Raw genomic sequence first — 22,789 nt, forward strand, 5'->3', positions numbered from 1 at the left:
ACAACTATTTATAGGTATTTTTTTGTCCTAATGGGAGGGAATAGAGTCCCCTAGTTTTCTTTGGTTGTGCTATAATTAAGGTTTAATCTAGGAATTTTATTACAGGATTTTCTTGATTTATTCAATTGGTTTTTTTCTCTACCACAAATTTATTTATTTTTCTATTCAAATTATAAAAAGTAATATGGATATTGCAATGCATTAACAAGCCACTCCACAATCATTATGACAGGTGTGAAATTGTTGAAACAATTTTCACTATCAGTATTTAGACTTCTATATTTTACAAGACTATGGTATACAGCCTTGTATTTTTTTCATGCAGCACACTTTCGATTTTATTTTATATTGTATTTCGCGATAGATATACTATATAAGGTTTTCAAAGCCGGGATTTTCTTAGCTCAGTTTTCGCGATTGTTCCCAAGTGTACTTCATCAGGACCATCTGCAATTCTCAATGTCCTAGCAGTAGCCCAGAGATGAGCAAGAACAGTATCGCCGGATACACCAGCAGCACCGTGCACTTGCATTGCAGTATCGAGAACCATCAATGCCATGTTTGGTGCAGCGACCTGTAAGTCAAAAGACTCGTGGTATAGAATTCAAAATAGGAACGGTGATGCTTATCGTGTAAATATTTAGTTATGATGGTCTAGCTCACCTTTGCCATCGCGATTGTAGCACGAGCCTTTTTGTTTCCGAGGCGGTCAAGCTGATCAGCAGCTTCCAGAACTAGTAATCTGGTTTTCTCTAGTTCAATTCGACACTGCAAACATCAGAGCTAAATGTCATTCATGTAACCATTACTATAGGATTCAACGAAAAAAAGAGAGTAATGAGCTTTTGTTTCCTGCAAATACTGTGCAAGCTTAAAGTTGGAGGGTAACTAACTTTGGCAACATCCGAAAGGAATGCACCGTGTTCGGCAATTAATTTTCCGAAAGCTCGTCTTTCAAGAGCCCGTTGAACCATCATCTGCATGCCGCGTTCGGCTGCACCTATTAGCCTCATGCAATGATGCAACCTTCCAGGACCTAGCCTACCCTGTAAGAATAAAATCAAAGCACTAACAAGTTTCAGATGATCATTCCATATGCTGCATGGACTTTCTATTATTTGGGGCGGAATTGAATAATTAAGAGATACACGATGAGACAGAGGAGAGCACTTAGACAATTCACTTTGTGTACAGGGAAGTTTGCTAGAAGGAATTTCCCAGGGTGTATTACAATTTTATCATTTCAAATGATGATTCCTTATAAGGATGTCCTAGTCAAGGAGATAGTCGCATTCTCTATTTGTTCTTTGTTTTCTCCTCCCCAACCTGTTTTTCCTTATCTTATCAAGAAAAAAAGAAAGTGATTTCTTCATCAGTAATACCACAAAACCTCATTTAATGTACTTTTCTAGGTCGGAGCAACTCAAAGGAACGTGCAAAAAGAAATCATGTTTGTTTACATGAAATAAATTCTATATCATAATACGCTAGAAAAAGACTCAAATTCTAAATGTATGATTCCTCAAAAAGTAAACACCTTTACCTGGGCAATCTCAAAGCCACGCCCCTCACCGAGTAGAATATTGTTCGCAGGTACGGATACATTCTCAAAAAATATTTCCGCATGCCCATGAGGTGCATCGTCAAAGCCAAATACTGTCAGTGGTCTCTTTATCGTAATACCTGGAGTATTAATGTCTACCAAGATCATGGATTGTTGTTTATGCTTAGGAGCAGTTAAGTCAGTTTTTCCCTGTCATTAATTCAAATTAGCGATATCCAAGAATGAACAATAGAAGAGAAGTCAATCATATTTCTCATTTGAAAAACGAACACTAACCATCACAATGAGAAGTTTGCACCTCGGATCCATGGCTCCACTGGTCCACCACTTCTTCCCATTGATGATATAAGAGTCTCCATGTCTATACAAAGCAATTTTTTCGCATAATTAAGTTTATTAAACACAACAACTCCAGCATTTGTGGGTGATATGATCAAAATATCGATAAAAGCTAGAGTGAATGTAAAAACATAGAACAATCAGGCTGAATCCAATCCCTTTAGATTCATGAAAAAGGTTCTTACTTTACAAGATTGCAAGATACTTGAATCCCAACATGCATTACAAACTTCTTTTACATTTCGTCACACTACACATGATACAAGTGTTCCCATACAAGTTTTGTGAAATCCAGCTTCGCTATATATGAATAAAAATTATGAGGTGACTTGTAGAAGATATTAGGATTATGGTTTGATGGATTATTTAATTGTTTCTTTCACCATTAAAATAATAAGGCGTACATGACTAGCTCCTCATTTAGAAATGCCCAATTGAACCATGTAAACAACAAGTTTGAGGGAGTACTACCTATCCAGACAAGGAAGGATAAGAATATTAGAACCGAGGAATATTAGAGAGTAACGCTATTCGAGGAGCATCTTAATAAGACAAATTGATCATGCTAAAGCATCTTATGCTCAAGTATACCACCATAGTAAGATAACAAATTTCCCAAGAATAATAAACGGAAAGGGGAAAAGTTTCTTTCTTTTTTACTCCTCAAAGATGCAGCTTGTACCTTTTGATGGAACATTCTATATTAGTAGCATCTGAGGAAGCAACTTGTGGCTCTGTCATTGCAAAGCCAGACCGTGTCTTCCCCTCAAGCAAGGGGACAAGCCATTCCTTTATCTGTTCCCCGTTCCCATACCGGAGTAATACCTGAAAGGGCAAAGGCATCCCAGAGAGTTAGAAGATAACAAGTCCTGAACTGAACAGGGTAGAAAACAAGCAAATGTCCTCCAGGAATTTGGTTTAGTTTTTCACTGGCGAAAATATCCTCTAGAAATTGTGCAAGCGACAACAAATCATCATCTACTTATTGAAGAAAATAGTCTATCATCCTTTTAGTTGTTTGTCCAATAGTTTCAGTAGAAATCTCCAACTTTTAGTTCAATGAAGATCACAGTAATAGTGCACTGATTATCTGTAAATGTAGAAAATACAGTTCTTATACCTCCATATTTCCTGTATCAGGCGCCCCACAGTTGAAAATCTGTGGTGCCCAAATAGAACGACCCATAATTTCACAAAGATATCCATACTCGAGGTTCGAAAGTCCAGCACCTAATAAACGATTGAATTTGTTTTCAACTAGGGAATCATTTCCGCTGCCAAAGATCAATTCTCTTGCCCGTGCAGCACTATCAAACTGCATGTTTGTGTGAACAATATTAGAAAGATGTCTTAGAAAATAAATCTTCGGGAGTATCTGTTATACCAGAAAAAAACTTTGCAAACTCACCGGTATCCACAGGTTCCAAAGGCCTTCTCTTTTTGCCAGATCCTTTAACTTCTCCTCATCTGGGTGAATTGTCCAGCGCATGGTAGACAGTGCAAGCTTGTAAAAGTCACTTTCCCTTGGATATATGTGATCCTCCATGAACTTTATCAATTTGTCTCTCAGATTTTGAACCTTCTCACTAGGCACAAATTTCCCACTCGTAGGTGTTACTTGAATTTGGCTTTCACTTCCAAAAATCCTGATATTATCCTCTCTAGTTGTTTCTGTAAGAGAAATCACAACAAATTCTGGGTTGAGAAATCAGGTAAACTGTAAAATGTAAGGAAAATTTTCTTGATTGTTCTGCAGGCAAGCAACACAAGTGATGGGGCTTTCAATAACCATTTACAAATTCACCAAACAGGAAGAGTTAACACAAGATAACTAATGGTCGACCTGCGAATGTTACATATGTTTCAAAGGATAGTGGGTGCAAAAGTCCAGTTAAAGGAATCTATGAAAGTCAAATGACATTCAAGTCATGAAAAATGAGCAGTCAAGGTTTGATTTGAGAATAATACAAGATTTTGCGCCACCTTTGAGGATTTCTCGATATATACATATAAAAGATTTAGGAATAACTAAAAGGTCAGCAAAAGAAACAAACAAAATTAGAGGGAAGTATTTTCTAAGCTTATCCAGATACAGTCATAAAAAAACAGTATTTACCAGATGGTGGGTGAAGGGGGAGAACAGATTTTCTTTGAATAAATAACCATGCAGTTTTGATGAAGGAATCAGCCTTTTCCCCTGCAAACCGGGCACGTTCACCTCCAGAAGCATTACCCTATTAACTGAATTATTAATCCTTCTTAACAAAAGTTCATGGACCAAAAGAAAGTGATATCATCCACATTACAGGTCAAAAGGGCGATACCATGATCCATCTGCTGTGTATACCAGCAAATATTGAAGCACCACGAAACAAAGAAAAGGCAATGTAGAACTTCCACTGATCAACCGGCCAAGGTCTTCCCTGATTGCCATTATTAAAATCAAAGAAAGACAGTTAGAATCCTGACATACAGTAAATTAACCTTCTACACAATTAAATTAGTAATTTGAGTTCACAAAACGTGTAACGAAAGCTTAACTTTCCTGTATTATTGCATTTCTAGGGTCAATTTCTATTTTGAGTAGGGTGTTGGGGCTGATACTGATAATGTAATAGTGAATATCAAGAAATTGGAAATGAATAGTTAAATCTCTTCATTGATCTTTCCTAGAGACTAACAAAAAAGGCCATGAAATTTAAGATGACAATAGTGCTCCATACATATTCAATTATTCAGATAAAGGGAAAGATACCACAGGTAGGCATTCCCAAAAAATATCACAATCTATGCTCATATATCCAATGTTTTTCTCATTGCAAAACAACAAGAACAAATTCTTTAGTGCTGACCGATGAAATTCACTGAACTAGTCCATTCAAAACACCATAGAAGAAATTGCTCTTCCCATGAATAAACAAAGATAAAGAAAAGTGTGCCTTACAGCAGCTGAGCAGTAATCTGCAAGGTATTCTGGAAGAGAAGGTATTCCTTCAGGGAAGCTGCTGCGCTCAAAGCCATCACTCTCGTCTAGATCTTCTAATGAAATACTCATAAAGTAGCTCTGATAGAAAAACAGGAAGAAATATGAAACTTAGGAATCCTCTTACTCAGCTCCATAAATAGTCCTGTGAAACTTAAAATCCTGACAAGATAATTAAGATAAGTTGAATTACAAGTTGAAGTAGGGTGGCAGTACCAAGCAGCTGTAAGCAACATCAGACATCTGATTACCCAAAGTCGACAGCTCCCAATCAAGAATTCCTATGACTCTGTCCTGCAAGATCAACTTCAAAGTTCAGGTGCACCTTCTTTTGGGGGTAAGTGGGGTGGGGAGTGGGGGAACTTGACGCATATTGGAAAGGACTATTAATTACAGAGACTACAAGAAAGAACAAAAAGATTTATCAAACAATGTCAATGACTGCACCTCTGTGGGATGAAACACAACATTGTCAATCCGAAAGTCACCATGTACTAAACCAGCTGTTTCCCCTAACGAATCTTCAAGGGGAATATGTTGTCGCAACCAATCAACCAGCTCTAACATTTTAGGGTTTCTCCTGGACTTGCCCTCGCCAGTAGATAGAAGATATTGTTTGGCCCACCGCTCTACCTGAAGTAGGTCAGAGAATTTATTCACACAACAGAAGAACTCATACGCATGACACTGAAAACTATCCTCAAAGGACAAAGGAGCATAAATCAGACTGCACTTTAAGGGTAATTGAATGATGCAGGGTATATATCTGTAATATTTTTTGTTTCTTGATTTGGAGTAACAGGTAGGCACAGTGTATCACTTGCCTAGCATGACGAATTTCAAGATTTAAGACCAATGCAACGAAAAACTATATCCAAATCTATTTTTCCCAAGAGATATAAGTTTGAGCACCTGTCTCTTACAGTAGTCTTTCCGCTTCCCGTAGTTACCTAAACCGATTGCATCAACATTGGCAGAGTGAACAGAGGCCAGCGCTTGAGAAACCGCACGACATATATCCCTCCTTTTCTTAGGCGATACATCCTAGAATAGATGGAGAGCACTTTTTATCTGGTTAATCTTTGAACCAAAAAGCAGCAAGCTACAGAAAACATATAATTTGTCGAATTCACAATTTAAGTAATCTTGGAGTATAAGGTTAAATATAGTGTTCATACAGGTAGGTTTGGGTCTATAAATATACGTCCTTCCAAATACTCCATAATGTAAAACGGAGTCCCAATCACACTTGAATCTGTACACAAGCAAAATACTTTGGGGACTGGAACCTGAGTATGAGTACCGAGTGCATGTAGAACCTGAAATGTCAAAACGTCAAAGATGAACACAACCAAATATTAACTATCAGAATAAAATAAATGAAGTCCTCTGAAGAGCTGTATTCAGCAACAACACCATGTAATACAAAAAGTAATTATGAAGTTACAAATTTGTGAGGTCCGACCCACGCCCACCTCCAAGGAAAAGAAAACAACATGACTAATTGACTGAAAGTAATTATATATAAATCCATCAGAGAAACAGAATTTACAACCTCATACTCTCTCTCAACAGCATGAGCAGATGCCAGCAACTTTCCATGCGGTTTCTTTCTCAACACATATTTCTTAGCAAAAGTTCCTGAACGAGCCTCAATGAGAAAAGTAGGATTTGATTGTCCATGCCCAAACTGACACAAGGGAGACAACATTTTTAATATGAAAAACCTTGCAACTACAACTGTGTTGGAAATTGATAAGTGCATAACCAGAACATATGTATATTTGAAAATGTAGTGAAAATTTTATTAAAGAATTATACCCAAAGAGTGCAATGGTGAGTAGTACAACTATTTGTAATATGCATCTTATTACAATAGCTACATGTAAAAAAACTTAAGCAAACTAATCATCCTATCTACTTCCTCTACATTTTTATTTTTACACTGAAAGGCTAAAAGAGATAAACATCTAGACTTTAAGTTACAAATTTCTCGTTTAGCCTTCAATAGATCTCTGATTTCTTTCTTTCCATATAGTCCAGTATATAGCCACTGTTATAGTATTCCACAATTTTTTGTCATTTTTTTGTAGTCTTCTCCTGTAGGACACAACGGAAGAAGACTCATATAGATGATACCAATTAGTCAGGATTAAATTTTAGTCATGTTGGCAAAGAGTCCTTTGCTCTTGTTAGAGATTTATACGTGGTGCCAGTAGGAAATGTAGAGAACTTCAAGTTCTATAGAACTTATTTTGTTTGAATATGGACTAAGATGGGTTTAAATGAGCAACGTAAATAGTGAAATTCTCTTAGGAATGAACCAAATGGAATCGGTTATTACCAGACAGCCGAGAGTATGCCTACTATTCAATGAAGAGTCTGAAAAGCATGGTTGATCGGAGTATAAATTCCAACAGAGGAAAAAACACTAACCTACTACCTGTGTTGGTGGGAGGTAATATGTATCCGATGGAATAGTTGAGGTGCGTGCAAGTTGATCAGACACCGACATTATAAAACAAAATTGAATTGACAGTCACTAGTAATGCATTAAAAGTTAAAACTTATCAAATCTCGTTTAGGTAGTTGCATCTCTAAACCAAATGAGGACACCATATTTCAGTGTAATGCCACTCACTCTTAGTATGTTAATATTGTTGCTGGCCAGCAAAAATACATTGCCTATACCAATGGGATGCAAAATAGCCCGCCCATTTACCAATTCAACCTATTTTGCACCGCTCAATTCAACACATCTAAAAGTTGTGCTAGGATAGCTGATGTGTAACCCAAATTGATCCATCAGAAACCTTGTCCAGATACTTTTATAGGAATTTTCTATTTATTTGACATGTTATATAAAGCCATAAACTTTTTTAAAAAAGAAATCATAAGGTAACTAAACGAACTACTAGAAAACGAAACAAAAAAAATTGGTAAGAGCCAGATGCTCGTCTTATGAATCATACTTTAGCTATTTTGCGCCTAACTAACCTTTGCCTTAAGTAAATCCATTTTGATCCGCCACAAATATATCTCAACCCGCCCATGTGACACCCCTTACCCATAAGGATAAATCCGTCTTCTATTTGCCACTTATCTTCCTTGGCTAATTTTAAGTAATGTGAACATCCTGCTTATGGCAAGGCCCACGATCGGTTGGGTGGACCGGGTCAGAGTCGTGATCGAACATGACGCTTGCGTGGTGGACTTAGTTAAGAAATAAAGTTGTGTCTTTGCTATAAGCTATAGCTTTTAGCATGATGCTAAGCTTTTGACCTTAACAGCCAGTATATTCTAATCTATCAAGCACCTAACTTAAGTATATTATCCATGTGGATAACTTACCAAATCCAGTAAAGCTCAAGACTTTTCTAGCTTTATTTATCATAATTCCCCCTCCAAAAAACAAACTCAAACTTTTTCTTATCAGATACTAATCAAAGTTATACTATAGTTCAATTAGAAAACTCACAAAAAAGTCATTTTTTTCAATTTTCATGATATATGAGCAATCAAAAACACACAACAACAAAAAAAGCCAATTAGCCAGCAAAAAAACTTTATTATAAACATACATTAATCTCAATTTCGCTATAGTTAAGAAGCTCAAATAAATCGAATTTAAATTTTTTCAAAAAAAAAAAACTAAAATTTTCGATTTCATACCTGAGAAAGAGTGAAATTAGAGATATTTGAAGGGAATCCATTAACATTAGCAGATGCATAGCGAAGAAGAGCTTCAATGTCGAAACTCTGAGCCGGGTCGACCCGTCCGGTAAGATCCGAAGTCCGATTCGCCATCTCAAATCACCGAAGAACTCAAAAGAGAAGATACAAAAGCATACGCAAGTGACTTTGTAATATCAATTTTGGGATTATCGAGGGCGATGTTATTTTTTTGTTTTACGTGTCATCGTACATTAATAATTTGAATAATAAATTTACGAAAAATTATTATAAAAAGCTAAGTAAAAGATAATATATAATTATTAAATAATATTAAAATAACCATACATCACGTCAAATCAATTGGTATATAAATTGAGTTTTATCATCATTTGCTAATTGCTACTAATGGATTTGAATTATATAATCTAATAGTAATAATTAAAATAAATATTATATTTAAATCAAATAATACATTATAAATACAACAGGTAACAATCGATCCAAATAAGGTGGTTAATAAAAACTTTTTTTTCTTTTGATTTTCCAAAATTTGATTTAATATATTGTAGATTTAAATACGATATTATTAATAATATTTTTCTAATTTTACTGACTTGAACTAAAAACTTTTTGATTAAATATCAAAAAAAAAAATTAATTACTCTATCATAATTTATTATGATATATAGGTGTACTTAACAGAATCAATCAATGATTGATGAATAATGTGCATAAACTGAAATATATATTGTATTTTTTTTGTCAAATAAATATTTTGTACGTTTTCTCAATTATTATTCGACCTTTAAATAATTAAATATATGTGTTAATAATAAAATTTCAACTTTTTCCCAAAATAAATTGAGTCAAATATGAAAAGTAATTATTTGAGGAGAAATTTTCAGATTATTTTTTTTTTTACAATAGATAACTTTATTATATTTACGTATATTAAAAAAATCGCGATTATTACATATCAATTTCAACTAATATATATTTTAGATATATTTAATTTTGCATGATTCCTCAAGATGCAAAGTGCTCCAATAAGCCTTGATTCTGGTGGCCTTTTTCAAAGATTCAAAGTGATATTTATTCTGTTTTACTTATTTATATATTTATTTATAATTTAATTTGTAAGAAGTCAATTTTTAATTTACTTTTTTATCCTAATAATTTCAGAATTATTCAATCTATTAACGTGGCTAATTATATATTGCTAGTGGCGATAATTAGTGCATGAAAAAATGATTCGTTCAATTTATTTAAATTTAGATGAAAAGTATAAAATATTTATTCATGATTGGTGTATAATAAGGGCGAGGCAAATCCTCGAAAGATTTTTAAAAAAGTCGCGGCAAACTAATAAATTAAATTAAATGTGATAATCACACTTTAATTTTACTGTATCCCATAGCAAACTGTTTGTCAGTCACCTCTCTCCTTCAAACTCTCGCTCGCCACTCTCCCTCTAGTGCTCACGACTCTCCCTCTCTCGCACCATCTCTGGTTCGCTATATAAAATGTGTTTCCATTTGTATAAAGCGAAAAATTAAAAAAATTGTATATATACATATATTTTCGTTTCCCTCTTCCAGATCTCGCTCGCCACCCTCGCCTCTATCGCTTGTACAAACAGAAACGAAATGTATAAATTGTATTTCTGTTGGTATAAAGTGAGAGAAAATTGTATATACACTTGCAAATACATATATCTTCGTCCTATACACTTATAATTATACAATACAAATATTCTCCTGCCCAATTTTCTTGTCTTTCTCTCTTTCGCTTTTTATACATACACAAATTATACAATTGATTTGTATGCACTGTTTTCTTCTGTATATGTATAGCGAATTATACAATTTGTTTTTTTGTATATGTATGGCAAATTATACATATTTATGTTTGCTACGGAGCGCAATTATACAAACATTGTTATAACATACAAATATGAATTTTTTATTTGCTATTTCTGAAAGTTGTTATGCTTTTGAATCTGTTTTGGCTTAATACATTTTAATCTAAATAATTTGATCCACCTATTTATTAACTCATTCTATTTTAACTTGTCTAAATTCAGTCCAATCAGTTCATTTGACACTCTTGTAAACGACTATAATTCGAGTAAAGCAAAACAAAAATATCGAAATAAAAACAAAGACATCCATTATAAGCAACAACGTTAATAACATACTCAACATATTCTCAATATTCCATAAGGGTATCCATCCATTATGAATATATGAAATACTATATTCTTCATGTTAATAATATTTATATTTCTTTAGAAAATTCATATTACATATTCCTTTCTCTCATTTTTTTAAAAATATATTCAGATTAAAGTATTCAAAGTGGCCTCTTTTTCCAATTATATACTCCAATTTTGCATATGCTAAAATTTAAATATCTATATTATTAATCATTAGAGGAATCTAATAATGAAACTTTTTTATTTTTTCTTCTTAATAGTAATTAATTATTGTCACCACATCCACATGATTATTCTCAACTTTATCAACACATAAATAATAGCGTTATGTTTTGTTTCTGGCTAGTTAATTATTCTTAGTGTAATATTTTAGTTTAATTAAATTAAATCAATATTCATGAAATATTTAATTGATCTTAATTGTTTTTTTATATTAATTTGCACCGAAAGATACATGCAGTACGTAATTCCAATTCCCAAAAGAGAATTTGTACGTTGTATAATCCACATTAAAATAAATTAATATGCATGTATTATTTACGTAAAAGATACTTCATCCGTCCTAATTTATGTGGAGTATACATATATTTTTTGTTTGTCTCGGAAAAAATATCATATTTTTTATATATTTAAAACTCTTAATTCATAAGATAAATGTATTAGACCACGATTTTCAGCGTCTTCATTTTTTTTTGAAAAAAAAACATGAATTGTGACTGGTCAAATTATAGTATGTCACATAAATTAAAATGATTGAAGCGTTCAAATTTATAAGAATTCATGAGAGATAATTGTGAAGTGCGAGTAGGGCAACAATCACCAAGATCATAATGATTACTCCATTCTTAATTAAAAATCTCAGGATATATCAGTCTCTTAGATTGAATTCACGAATGTATTATCCCTGATCAAGAAGGGTAATTTCTTTGTCAGAATTAAAATTAGTCGGACTCAAAATAAATACATACCGAAGATCGAGTTGAAAATAAAAAATAATTGTAGGCAAGGACCATTTGAGATACTACATTTTTAAAAAAAGTTCCCTTTTCTTCATTGATTTAATTTTATGCCTTATAAATATGAGTTTTCTATAGCCATTAGCCCTTACAATAAACACAACCAACATTTCTCTCTTTTCTACTAACCAAATCTCAAATTAAATGGCACCAAACAAAAGAGATATGTCTAAGATAGGCCAAGAAGCCTTTGCTCTTCTTGATGAATTCCATGGAAAAAATACAACAAGGCCTAGTGTTAAAACAACCAATAAAAATTATTTTTATTATAATCAATATCAACCCCAAAAATCTCATATTGTTCAATTCAAACAAGCTGAAGAGACTAGAGTTATGAATAGTTATGAAGCTGTGAAGTTCTATGGAGGTTTTCTTGTTTGTGATTATTCCAAGAGAAAATCAAAAGTTGTGACTTATTATTAAGCTTAACGAGTTCGGGATCTAGAATCAGTGAGTATTCAAAATTATGTATGTGTGATCTTATTGTATTGATATACGTATACATAATACATGACATGATTCAACTGAATCTGCAGAACCCATTCTAGATCCGTTACAAGCGTTTTTAAGTTTTTTTTGTCGTTGTTCTTTTTTAGTTTCTCAACATTTACACCTGTTGCATTTCTCTATGTATGATGTTATTCTGTATTTCACTTTTAAATGATATAGTATCTCCTTTTTTACTTCTATATATATCTCCAATTTACTTCATAAGGTGATAGCTCATGTGAGACTCAATTCAAGAGGGAGTATTGTTGGGGCGTGCGAATAAAATTTCACAGGAAATAGATAAAAATTAAAAGAAAAGATGTTATTTAGAGATATTTTTAATAGTGTGAGACTTTTCGAGAAAAAATCATCTTGAATAATGAGTGTCGAGCTTGAAAGTGATCACGGCGTCATGCGGAAGGTTACAATTACAAATCATGATATCGACAAATCAGATGACAAAATCTTATATTAGAAATCAAAATATTATATATTAGTCAATTGGCCTACATATTAAAAACTAAGAAAAAAAACATTAAAATTGTAGAGAGAAAATCTCTCCATATATAAACAAAAATACTACATTGTGATTGTTATTGTGTTATGTTATGAGAATAAAGATCTTCAATTTATAAATCTTCAAACTTTTTCTTTAAGAAAAAAATACATCAAATATGAACGAAAATTATATTTTTCTTTGAGGGAAAGTTAAAGTATTTATGGTAATGCTTTGATTTTCCTTCAAGAAAAAAATCAAATAAGATAAGAAAATCAGCGCCAAATCCTAACACGGAGTCACCTCTAGAGCTGTCAATATGGGCTAGCCTACCTATTAGGGCTAACCCATACAGGCTTTGACATTTTACAAGCTAGGCCGGGCTAGCCTATTTTTTGTGTTGACCAGAAAATGGTCGGCACAACCCACGATTACGTGGGCTATAGGCTTGCCGGGCCAGTCCACTTTTTAAAAATTATGTATTTTTTATAATTATTAAATTAAATTATAAATTATAATTTAAAAATATTATCATAAATATCGACAAAACAATATTATATGATGTTAATGTTACTACTTGTTAATCAAATCCACAAATAAAATTATTTTTATAATATTTATTAAGCTTTTTTTAAAGTAAAAGCATAAATATTCAAATAGAAATATTAACCTAATTGTTTTGAGTTTGGACTCTCTTTAATTTTAAATTTTAATATTATGTTATGTTTTTATAATTAATTTTATTGGCCCACGGGCCGGCCCTATCTATATTTCTCAAGCTTCTCAAATCACCAGGCTTACTCATGTTGAGCTAAAAAGCTCTTTTCTTATATGGGCTCCAAAAATCTTTAATCCATGCCTATTAAATCTCGAATTAGGCCAGGTCTGCCCAATGGGCCTAGCCCATTACGGTGAACAATAACTACTAGGAGTAAATTAATTAGATTAAATAAATAATTTTATCTTAAACTTCAATGGAATTTTGAGACAAATTGGAGTATATATATTATTCATATATACTGTGTATAGTGTGAACTGAATAGAGGCATGGAGTATATATTAATCATATATACTGTATATATAGTATCTAGCATATATATATATATTAATCATATATACTGTATATATAGTATCAATCTAGCATATATATAGAAACGAGTGGTATTTGTCCAGATGAATTAAAAGTAATTAAGTAGTGCAATTATTGGTATAATTTGTCATTAGTCATGTAATCATTATGATAATTAATCCTAGGTTATCAAAAAACATAATATTCCCTAATCAAAAAATTAATAAGATTCATACAACTCCATGATTAGATGCCATATGGATTAGCATTTAATTATTTTCTCTACTTTTTTAATTTAAAGTACATCAAAAAGAGATTGGAAAGATCATATATATACTTTTAGGAGGGACTTAATTAATCAGTTAATCAGATGCTAAATTCCTGTAATGATGAATTAATTTATCTGGATTAAAGGAATATTAACTAACAAAATAAATGAAGCATAGAAGGAATCTAATTCACATTAACATACAGTGTATCTTTTACTCTTTTCATTTTTTATTTATTGAGAAAAAATAATGTTAGGTAAAATTTTACTTTAATATTAATTGTTACCACGCCACATGATTATTCTTAATTTTAATTAACATCAATAAGTGTGACAAAGAATAAAGGAATTATATATAGGTTTAGTTGCTATATAGCTAGTCAATACTACTGTATTTTAGTCAAATTAAATTAAACAAAGACTCATGGAATATTAATTTAATTTGCACCGTAAGTATAAGAAACAGAAATTTTATTTCTATTTTATATGAAATAAAAAGGTTATTTTTTAGAACATGTTATAACTCAATTTTTGAATCGTATAGCACAAATTACAAAACAATAAATCAATATGCATATATTATTTACCTATTTACGCGACATACTTTTTTTATTATCTCAAAAGAATGTCAAATTGTTATATTTTAATTTAAAAAAAAAAATTCTATCAGCAATGAAATAATTTATGGTCGCACATATATTAAAGACTTGTTTTACATAATAAATTTTAAAAGTTTAATTTTCTTTCTTAATCACTACTATCGATTGTCAAACAATGTCACATAAATTGAAATCAAAATACATTTAAATTTGTAAAATTAATGAGTGATGATCTTGAATTTGGTATAGCAATATTGTACGACCACAATATAAGGTTATTGCGGAATCAGAAGTACCATGTTTTGATATCTTTAATTAAATATCTCAGATTCGAGTTCTGAAAATAGAATCGCAAGCCCTTTATGCTCTAAAATGAGACTTTCTAGCTCGAATTCAAATTAGTCAGACCTCAAAATAAATATCAAACACGAGTAAAATCTTAAAAATAAAATGGTAGGCAAACACCATTAAAGATAACACTTCCTTTAAAGTGCCCTCNAAGAAAAACATATCAAATATAGGCCAAGAAGCCTTTGGTATTCTTGATGAACAACAACTCTATGCAACAAAGGGAAAAATTAGGTCTCGAGCTCCTCCTTCTCCTTCTGTTGTCGCGGTTAAAACAACAAATCAAAATTACTTTTATTATAATCAATATCAACCGCAAAAATCTCACATTGTTCAGTTCAAACCAACGGAAGAAAGAGTTATGAATAGTTATGAAGCTATGAACTTACATGGAGGAGTTCTTATTTGTGATTATAATTCCAAGAGAAAACCAAAAGCTATAGGCTATTACTAAGCATAAGCGAGTTTAGTAACTAGAGTCAGTAAGTTCAGAATTATGTGTGTCGGTGTGTGGTCTTATGATACCGATATGTAAACATATGTAATGGACTCAACTGAATCTGCAGAATCCGCTCTAAATCATACGCATGCGTTAATCAACGTCTTGAGTGTGTGTGTTTTTGTTTGTTAACATGTACTTGCACCTTTGCGTTTGTATATATGAATAATATTCTACTTTTAAATGCCAAATCGTGCTTTTTTTTTGTTTTTTGCCAAATATAAATCATAAATATTTGAATGATGTGGATGGCAAATATTAGAGTATCCAAAGTATTCCTTTTTCCAATTATATAATCCAATTTGGAGAGTCCGGACTCTAAAGGGTATAAAATGTTAATAAAAATTTCAAAATGGTATATGAATATTTATTTTAACCAAAAGGACAAATCGCTGGAAGGGCAGCGACTTCGCTTGCCGGGAAAAAATAAAATCGCTGCCTTGACAGCGATTTCTAAAATTTTTTTTTAATGATTTTTTAATAAATCGCTCCCTAAGGAGCGATTTTCTTAATTTTTTATTTGAAATTTAAAAAAAAATTAGGAGCAAATCGCTGCAACTCCAATTTTCTTTTATATTTTTTTAAATCAATTTTTAGAAAAAATTTAGTTGCTACTTATTTTTAAAAATCATTAAAAAAATTATTTTGGAATAAGTAGTAGAAAAATTTAAAATTAAAATTTCTTTAGAAAATTTAAAATTTAATTTTAAAAATTGTAAAAGAAACATTAAAAAAAATGATTGAAAAAAAAAATTGGAGACAAATCGCTGCCATTGCAGCGATTTGCTCTTAGTTTTTTTTTAATAAATAATTTAAAAAGTTTACGAAATCGCTGATTAGGCAGCGATTTATTAAAAAATTAGTAACAAAAATTTGTTTTGGAAATCGCTGCTATGGCAGCGATTTTACCTTTTTCGGCAAGCGAAATCGCTGCCTTTCCAGTGATTTTGCCTTTTTGGTTAAAATAAATATTCATATACCGTTTTGAAACTTTTATTAACATTTTATACCCTTTAAGCTTCGGACTCCCAATTTGCATGTGTTCGAATTAAATAATCCAGATACCTAATGACATATTCTAATATATCAATCATTTATTTACCTTTAATTAGTAACCTATTGATAGTACTAAATTATATTGGAGAGGGAAAAATTATAATTAAAATTAAGATTTGATGGATTTGTTATTTGACCAACCTTTCAAAGCTTATAACATTGATGTCTTCATATTTACACGTCCTTTGGGAAAATATTAATTATGTGAGGTGTAGTTTGATAGTTTTATATTTTTTATTTTGAGGTATTGTTTTAAAAGATTTTGTTGGGATTTGCTTTAGAACTCGTCTTGAAACGGGACTTTAGCAAAACGTTTCGAGACTCAAGTGTGAGCTTAGGATGTGTAAGACTTGCGTTTAGTGATGGAGCTAGGATTTTCAATAAGGGGGGTTCAAAATCTCGAAAATGTACTCCCTGAGCATGCACCAATACTCGGTAGATTTTACACAAATTATGTGTTAAAAATCTTTTGTTAACATTGTCGACTCTTAATTCTTGAATAAATGAATGATACTTAATAATTTTTAATCTATAGAGATAAGAAGATTGAGAGTAACTCAAATAATAAGTTGCAGTATCAGATCTTACTATTTGGTAACACCATGAATATGATTATATTTAGTATGCAAAATTTCTTTATAAAATACGTAGCAAAATATTACTTTTTCACTTATTATTGGTCTACATGGTTTTGTCATATCTCAAAATTATCATATTTTATATAGCTATTTGAAAGAAATTATATTTTTATTCATGATATAGAGTGATGATTTTATTATAATAGTGGTAAGTTTCATTGATTATTTTCTTTTAGGGGGTAAATTGTATAATATGATAAAAAATATTTTTAAAAATAATGATTCTTTTATTATTAGAAAGTTAAGATATTAGATTATTTATATTTGTATAATCATGTTAAAAGTTCTATTTTCTATGAATTTTCTTAATCAAATTTGTAATTATTTCAAACTATTGATATAGTTTTATAATTTTGTGTTATTATATTTTTATATCGTAAATTAAAAATTTAAAAATCCATATGGCTCATGCCCCACGAGACTTACCCATCGTTCTATACTAAGTAAAACATTCTGACTCACGCCCCCACCTTTTAAAACACTATTTGAAGATATCATTTTTCTTCATAATTTTACTCTATTTACGTGTCATGATTAAAGCGTTTATAGTCTCGAAGACTAATTAGTATTAAGGATAAATTAGAATAAATAACATCCATATGACTCCATGATATATTAGAATTTAGATGCCATATGGATTAGCATTTAATTATTTTTCTCTATTTCTTTAATTTAAAGTACATAAATTAGTCGGTTATTCAGATGCTTAAGTCCTCTAATGATGAATTAATTTATTTGGATTAAAGGAATATTAACTAACAAATTAAATGACTTAGAAGGAATCTAATTCACACCAACATACAGTGTATCTATTGCTTTTTTCATTTTTTATTTATTTAGAAAAAATAAATGTTAGGTAAAATTTTAATTTTAATATTAATTGTTACCATACATCTTCCACATGATTATTCTTAATTTTAACATCAACAAGTGTGACAAGAATAAAGGAATTATAGGTTTAATTAGTTGCTATATAGCTAGTCAATATTGCTATTTTTGGTCAAATTAAATTAAACAAAGACTCGTGGGATATTTAATTTGCACCGGATATATATATATATAGTACGTAATTCAAATAATAATATACGAATGTGATTTTACGAGTGAAATTCAAAAAAGAAAATTATAAATATTTATAAATTTTATCTCTATTTTATATGAAAATAAAAGTTATTTTCGATAACGTTTGAAAATAAGAATCACCTCTGACATTATTTCAACTCAATTTTTGAATCGAATGATATAAATCAATATGCATATATAATTTACATATTTAAGTGGCACATTTTTTCGTACGGTCTCAGAATATAATGTCTTTATATTTAAAATAATTTATTTTAAAAAATTATTTTACCTTTAATGAAATGATTGTTATGTATAGTTGTACAATTTTTTTAAGACTTATTTGAGTGAATATGTTTCAAAAAAGTCTTATATTTTTTCTCAATAAACTCTATCATTAGTTAAATAGTGTCGCATAAATTGTAAAGAAAAAACATTTATATTTGTAAAAGCTTATGAAATGATTTTGATTTGGTACGGCATGCAATACTATACGACCACATATATCAGGTTATTATGAAATGATAAGTATCATCTTTCAAATTCTCTAATCAAATATCTTAGATTCGAATACTGAGAATAGAGTCGTAACGCTCCAAAGTAGAACTTTAGTCTGACTCCAAAACAAATATTCAGTCAATCAGATCCCAAAACAGATATCGTATATGAGTAAAAATTCCCAAAAAAAAAGGGGTAGGCAAACACCATTAAGATGACACTTACTTTAAAGTTTCCCCTTTTTTGATGTATATAAATAGGTTACCAATCCATTAACCCTCACAATAAACACAACCAACAAGTCTCTCCTTTCTACTAAAAATTTGCATCCAAAACTCAAAAATACAATGGCACCAAACAAGAAAAACATATCAAATATAGGCCAAGAAGCCTTTAGTCTTCTTGATGAACAACTCTATGCAACAAAGGGAAAAATTAGGTCTCGAGCTCCTCCTCCGCCTCCTCCTCCTTCTTCTGTTGTTAAAACAACAAATCAAAATTACTTTTATTATAACCAGTATCAACCGCAAAAATCTCATGTTGTTCAATTCAAACCAATGGAAGAAAGAGTTATGAATAGTTATGAAGCTGTGAAGTTCTATGGAGGGGTTCTTGTTTGTGATTATTTCAAGAGAAAACCAAAAGTTATGACTTATTACTAAGTACAACGAGTTTACGAATCAGAGTCAGTAAGTTCAAAAATATGTGTGTGGTTTAATTGTATCGATACATAATGAGCTCAACTCGATCTGCAGAATCTGTTCTAGATCCGTCTCTGAATTCAGAATTAGTATGTCTTTTTTTATTGTTTTTTTAGTTTGTCAACACTTTACGTGTATGAGTGATGTTAGCATGTTATATATTTCAATTTTAAATGCTAAGCTATGTTCCCTTTTCTTTGTTTTTTTCCTTATTTTTTGTCATGATTACTCTATATAGGTGTTTCTTTTTGTGTGAATTTTTTAAAAATTTTAGAATATAACCGGACACTATAATAAAAGGAAAAAATATATATATGTTACGCAAAAATAAGTAATTCAACTTTCAACATTCAATTAAGATAAGCTTTTTTATAAATCATTAGCAAGCACTCCCCATTCATATTTACTTGTCGTATTATTATAAGTCATCTAATATTGGGAAGTGGATTGGAAATTACTAAAGTAACAATAATAAGAAAAATATGTATAATGTGATAAATTATCTCTTGATTTTTTAAACTGAACAAGTTTCTAGACCAGAAATCCTATCGAAAGAAAACCAGTTTAGACTTTCTTTCATTTAGATTAAAGTATTCAAAATGTATGTTAATCATGATGATAATTAATCCTAGGATATCTAAAAATATAATATTGCCTAGAAAACAATTAGTAATAATTATATCCACATAACTCCATAATAGATTCCAAAGGGGTTGATACTAATTAATTGATTTTTTTCCTTTTTTTCTAATTTATATTTGTATTTATAAAGTATATAAAAGGGAGATTGTAAAGATCATTTATACTTTTAAGAGGAACGTACTTAATTAATTAATTAGTTAGTTAATCATATGATGAATTAATTTATATTTAGTTTGGATTGAAGGAATATTAACTTAACATGTATGAAGCTAAGAAGGAATCTAATTCACAGCAACATACAAATTGCTATATCTTAATTTTGCTCTCTTTTATTTTTTTATAGATATTAAAAAAATCAACATATGAATTGTAGGAATATATATTTATTTTTTAATAATAGTGTGACATATTTTATTGAAAATCTCATGGATTTAGTTTAAAGGGAACATTTATCCTAACATGTTAAGAATGCATTTTTAGATGATTTAGCTCATGATATTTAACGAGATGAGTATGAATATGACGATAATTATATGTGAGGTTTTATTTATTAAATATCTGTCGTTATTAATAATTTGGAGATGTACACGTCAAAAGAAGCTTGTGTTGTGGATTTTGATGATCATAAATAATGACGCTATGCCATACGTTAGGCTATGAATCTTGGTATAAACATTGTGACACTTAATTTGACGAAAAAATTATTAAGTATTCAGATAAAAAATCTCACATCAATAATTAAAAAGAAAAATACTTATGAAGTACAGAAAATCCTTTAGGAGAAAGTCACACAAGCTTTATTAAAAAGTGTATTGAACTAAATTTAGCCCAACATAAACATTTAACTTGCATCAATTTGAATATAAATTTTTTATAGCATGGTTGAAAATGCTATATATCTTCAACAACAACAACAAAAATATTAATTAAAAAGGGGAACCAAATCATATAGGCTTCATTTTGATTAATTAATTAAGCATAAAGATTTGGATTTTGAATTAAGTAGGTTTCAACAGTTTTATAAATTCCCATAGCACTATCTTTTCCATCTTNTCCCTTAGCACTATCTTTTCCATCTTTAATATCTTCTTCTTTGGCAAAAAAATCACCAATTCCATGATAATTTGTTGTCATTTTGCAAATACATCCTCCAATATTAATTTTGGATTCTTCAATTTTTATTTCATATGAAATAAAATCAAGATTTTGTCCCAATGGATCCCCTTCAATCATTGTGTATTTACACACCATATTTTCTTTATCTAGTTCATCTATTCTATGTTTCACAAACTCAAAAGGGTTACCTGCAAATTAAACAAAAAATATCAACAATAATATACTTGTGAATTTCTGGTCTGAAGACCGAAGAGGATAGTATGTATGCAGTTTTACCTCTATCTTTGTAAAATTAGGAAAATTAAACCAAAATAAGTCATTATGCAAATTAAAGTATTACATGTATAACCATTTGATAAGAGATTATGAGAAAAGTTGGATATAATTAATTTCCTTTAAAGCTTCATTAGAGGGGTTGTTTATCTGTTTGGTACGACAAAAGTTGTTTTTAAAAGAAAAAATTCTCTCATTGAGAAAGTCATTTTTCAGTGTTGATCGACGACATTAATTAATGTTCAAGGAAGAAAATAAGCGAAATTGATTTTTCAAGAAAATATTTTTCATAAAAAAGAAATTATTTTCTGGTGTTTGATTGCCTTATATATGCCCAAAAATCTTGAACCAAAGTTCCTAATAAAGTTATAGAAGAACTTAAAATATATATATAAAAAAAATAATATTAATTCGAATTCAGGATATGAAAAAGAATCATGACAGAAAGCATCTCTCTCTTCAATATATATTATACAGCGCGAATCCAAATTAATTGAATCTCAATACAGATACGATACTCGTTAAAAAAATCCAAAAATAAAAATAAAAGATGATATACACTAACCTTTTGTGAAGTTTACTTGTTCAATACTTCCAGCTCCACCATCTCCTTGTAATAAAACAACATTTTCAACAAATTGAGGCAATAATTTTGGTATTAAGGATTTTGAATCCACAATTAAAGCCTTAAATAAACGAATTGGTGTTATAGGGGAATTAATTTCTTCAGTAAAAGTTGTAACACCCATAATGATTATGAATAATCAAATTTTGGTCTATTAAAACTAAAAGTTTAATTAGTGGCTAAAAATAGAAATTAATTATTTGTGCTGATATTGTATATAATTATGGTTAATTGGCTTATATATAGGTTGGAATTTTTAAATTTTTTTTTTTAAAAAAAGGTCAATTTTCTATTTGGAATTTAAAATTCTATATTGAATAAAACACATGGGCGGCATTATATTTTTGGACTTAATTTTGGTCTAAGAGGAATTGAATTGTATTTGTTTAATTTTTCAGTCTTATTTTGGAGCCAAAAGTTTTAATGAGTTGGTAGGTGATTTTTTCTTTAGTCTTTTAGAAAAAAAGAATATATTCTTTACTGGTTATAAGGTTAAAATATGAAAATCGAAGTTCAAATTTCAACAAAAAGCTAGAAACGAAAATAAAAATAGGTATTTCCTTACGTCTATTCAGAAAAGAATTAATTCCTATGTGTTTATGTCTTTTGATATGCAAA

General features: G+C 30.3%; 2 protein-coding genes across 3 annotated transcripts; both read right to left on the minus strand.

The window, feature by feature from the left end:
* Nucleotides 1–170: 170 nt before the first annotated feature.
* Nucleotides 171–8,751, minus strand: LOC107020529 (probable acyl-CoA dehydrogenase IBR3). The gene is made up of 17 exons (XM_015220934.2): nucleotides 8,559–8,751; nucleotides 6,442–6,576; nucleotides 6,065–6,205; nucleotides 5,799–5,930; nucleotides 5,334–5,519; nucleotides 5,103–5,180; nucleotides 4,848–4,967; nucleotides 4,228–4,326; nucleotides 4,020–4,137; nucleotides 3,312–3,574; nucleotides 3,024–3,218; nucleotides 2,586–2,728; nucleotides 1,841–1,925; nucleotides 1,544–1,753; nucleotides 894–1,046; nucleotides 664–768; nucleotides 171–574 (listed from the first exon to the last, which is right to left on the minus strand). The coding sequence occupies exons 1-17, from the start codon at nucleotides 8,691–8,693 to the stop codon at nucleotides 383–385; spliced, it is 2,490 nt and encodes an 829-aa protein (XP_015076420.1). The 5' UTR covers nucleotides 8,694–8,751; the 3' UTR covers nucleotides 171–382.
* A 10,353-nt stretch (nucleotides 8,752–19,104) lies between these two features.
* Nucleotides 19,105–22,400, minus strand: LOC107020005 (pathogenesis-related protein STH-2-like). Of its 2 annotated transcripts, none has more exons than XR_001456783.2 (2): nucleotides 22,112–22,246; nucleotides 19,105–19,288 (listed from the first exon to the last, which is right to left on the minus strand). XR_001456783.2 is itself a non-coding variant. In XM_015220349.2 (2 exons), the coding sequence occupies exons 1-2, from the start codon at nucleotides 22,293–22,295 to the stop codon at nucleotides 21,130–21,132; spliced, it is 516 nt and encodes a 171-aa protein (XP_015075835.1). In that variant the 5' UTR covers nucleotides 22,296–22,400; the 3' UTR covers nucleotides 20,923–21,129. The 2 variants fall into 2 exon arrangements, 1 of the variants encoding a protein (XP_015075835.1); XM_015220349.2 differs by lacking the exon at nucleotides 19,105–19,288 and adding an exon at nucleotides 20,923–21,461 and having other exon boundaries at nucleotides 22,112–22,400.
* Nucleotides 22,401–22,789: the final 389 nt, after the last annotated feature.

This window comes from Solanum pennellii, chromosome 5 (genome assembly GCF_001406875.1).
Source record: "Solanum pennellii chromosome 5, SPENNV200".
In the NCBI taxonomy this organism is placed as follows: Eukaryota; Viridiplantae; Streptophyta; class Magnoliopsida; order Solanales; family Solanaceae; genus Solanum; species Solanum pennellii.

Coding starts and splice junctions, on each gene's coding strand:
- LOC107020529 (XM_015220934.2), bottom strand. CDS start 8,693: ATGGCGAATCGGACTTCGGATCTTACCGGACGGGTCGACCCGGCTCAG. Junction 5,931..6,064: donor TTATAGACCCAAACCTACCT/GTATGAACACTA, acceptor CATCTATTCTAG/GATGTATCGCCTAAGAAAAG. Junction 5,181..5,333: donor TTGTGTTTCATCCCACAGAG/GTGCAGTCATTG, acceptor TTGATCTTGCAG/GACAGAGTCATAGGAATTCT.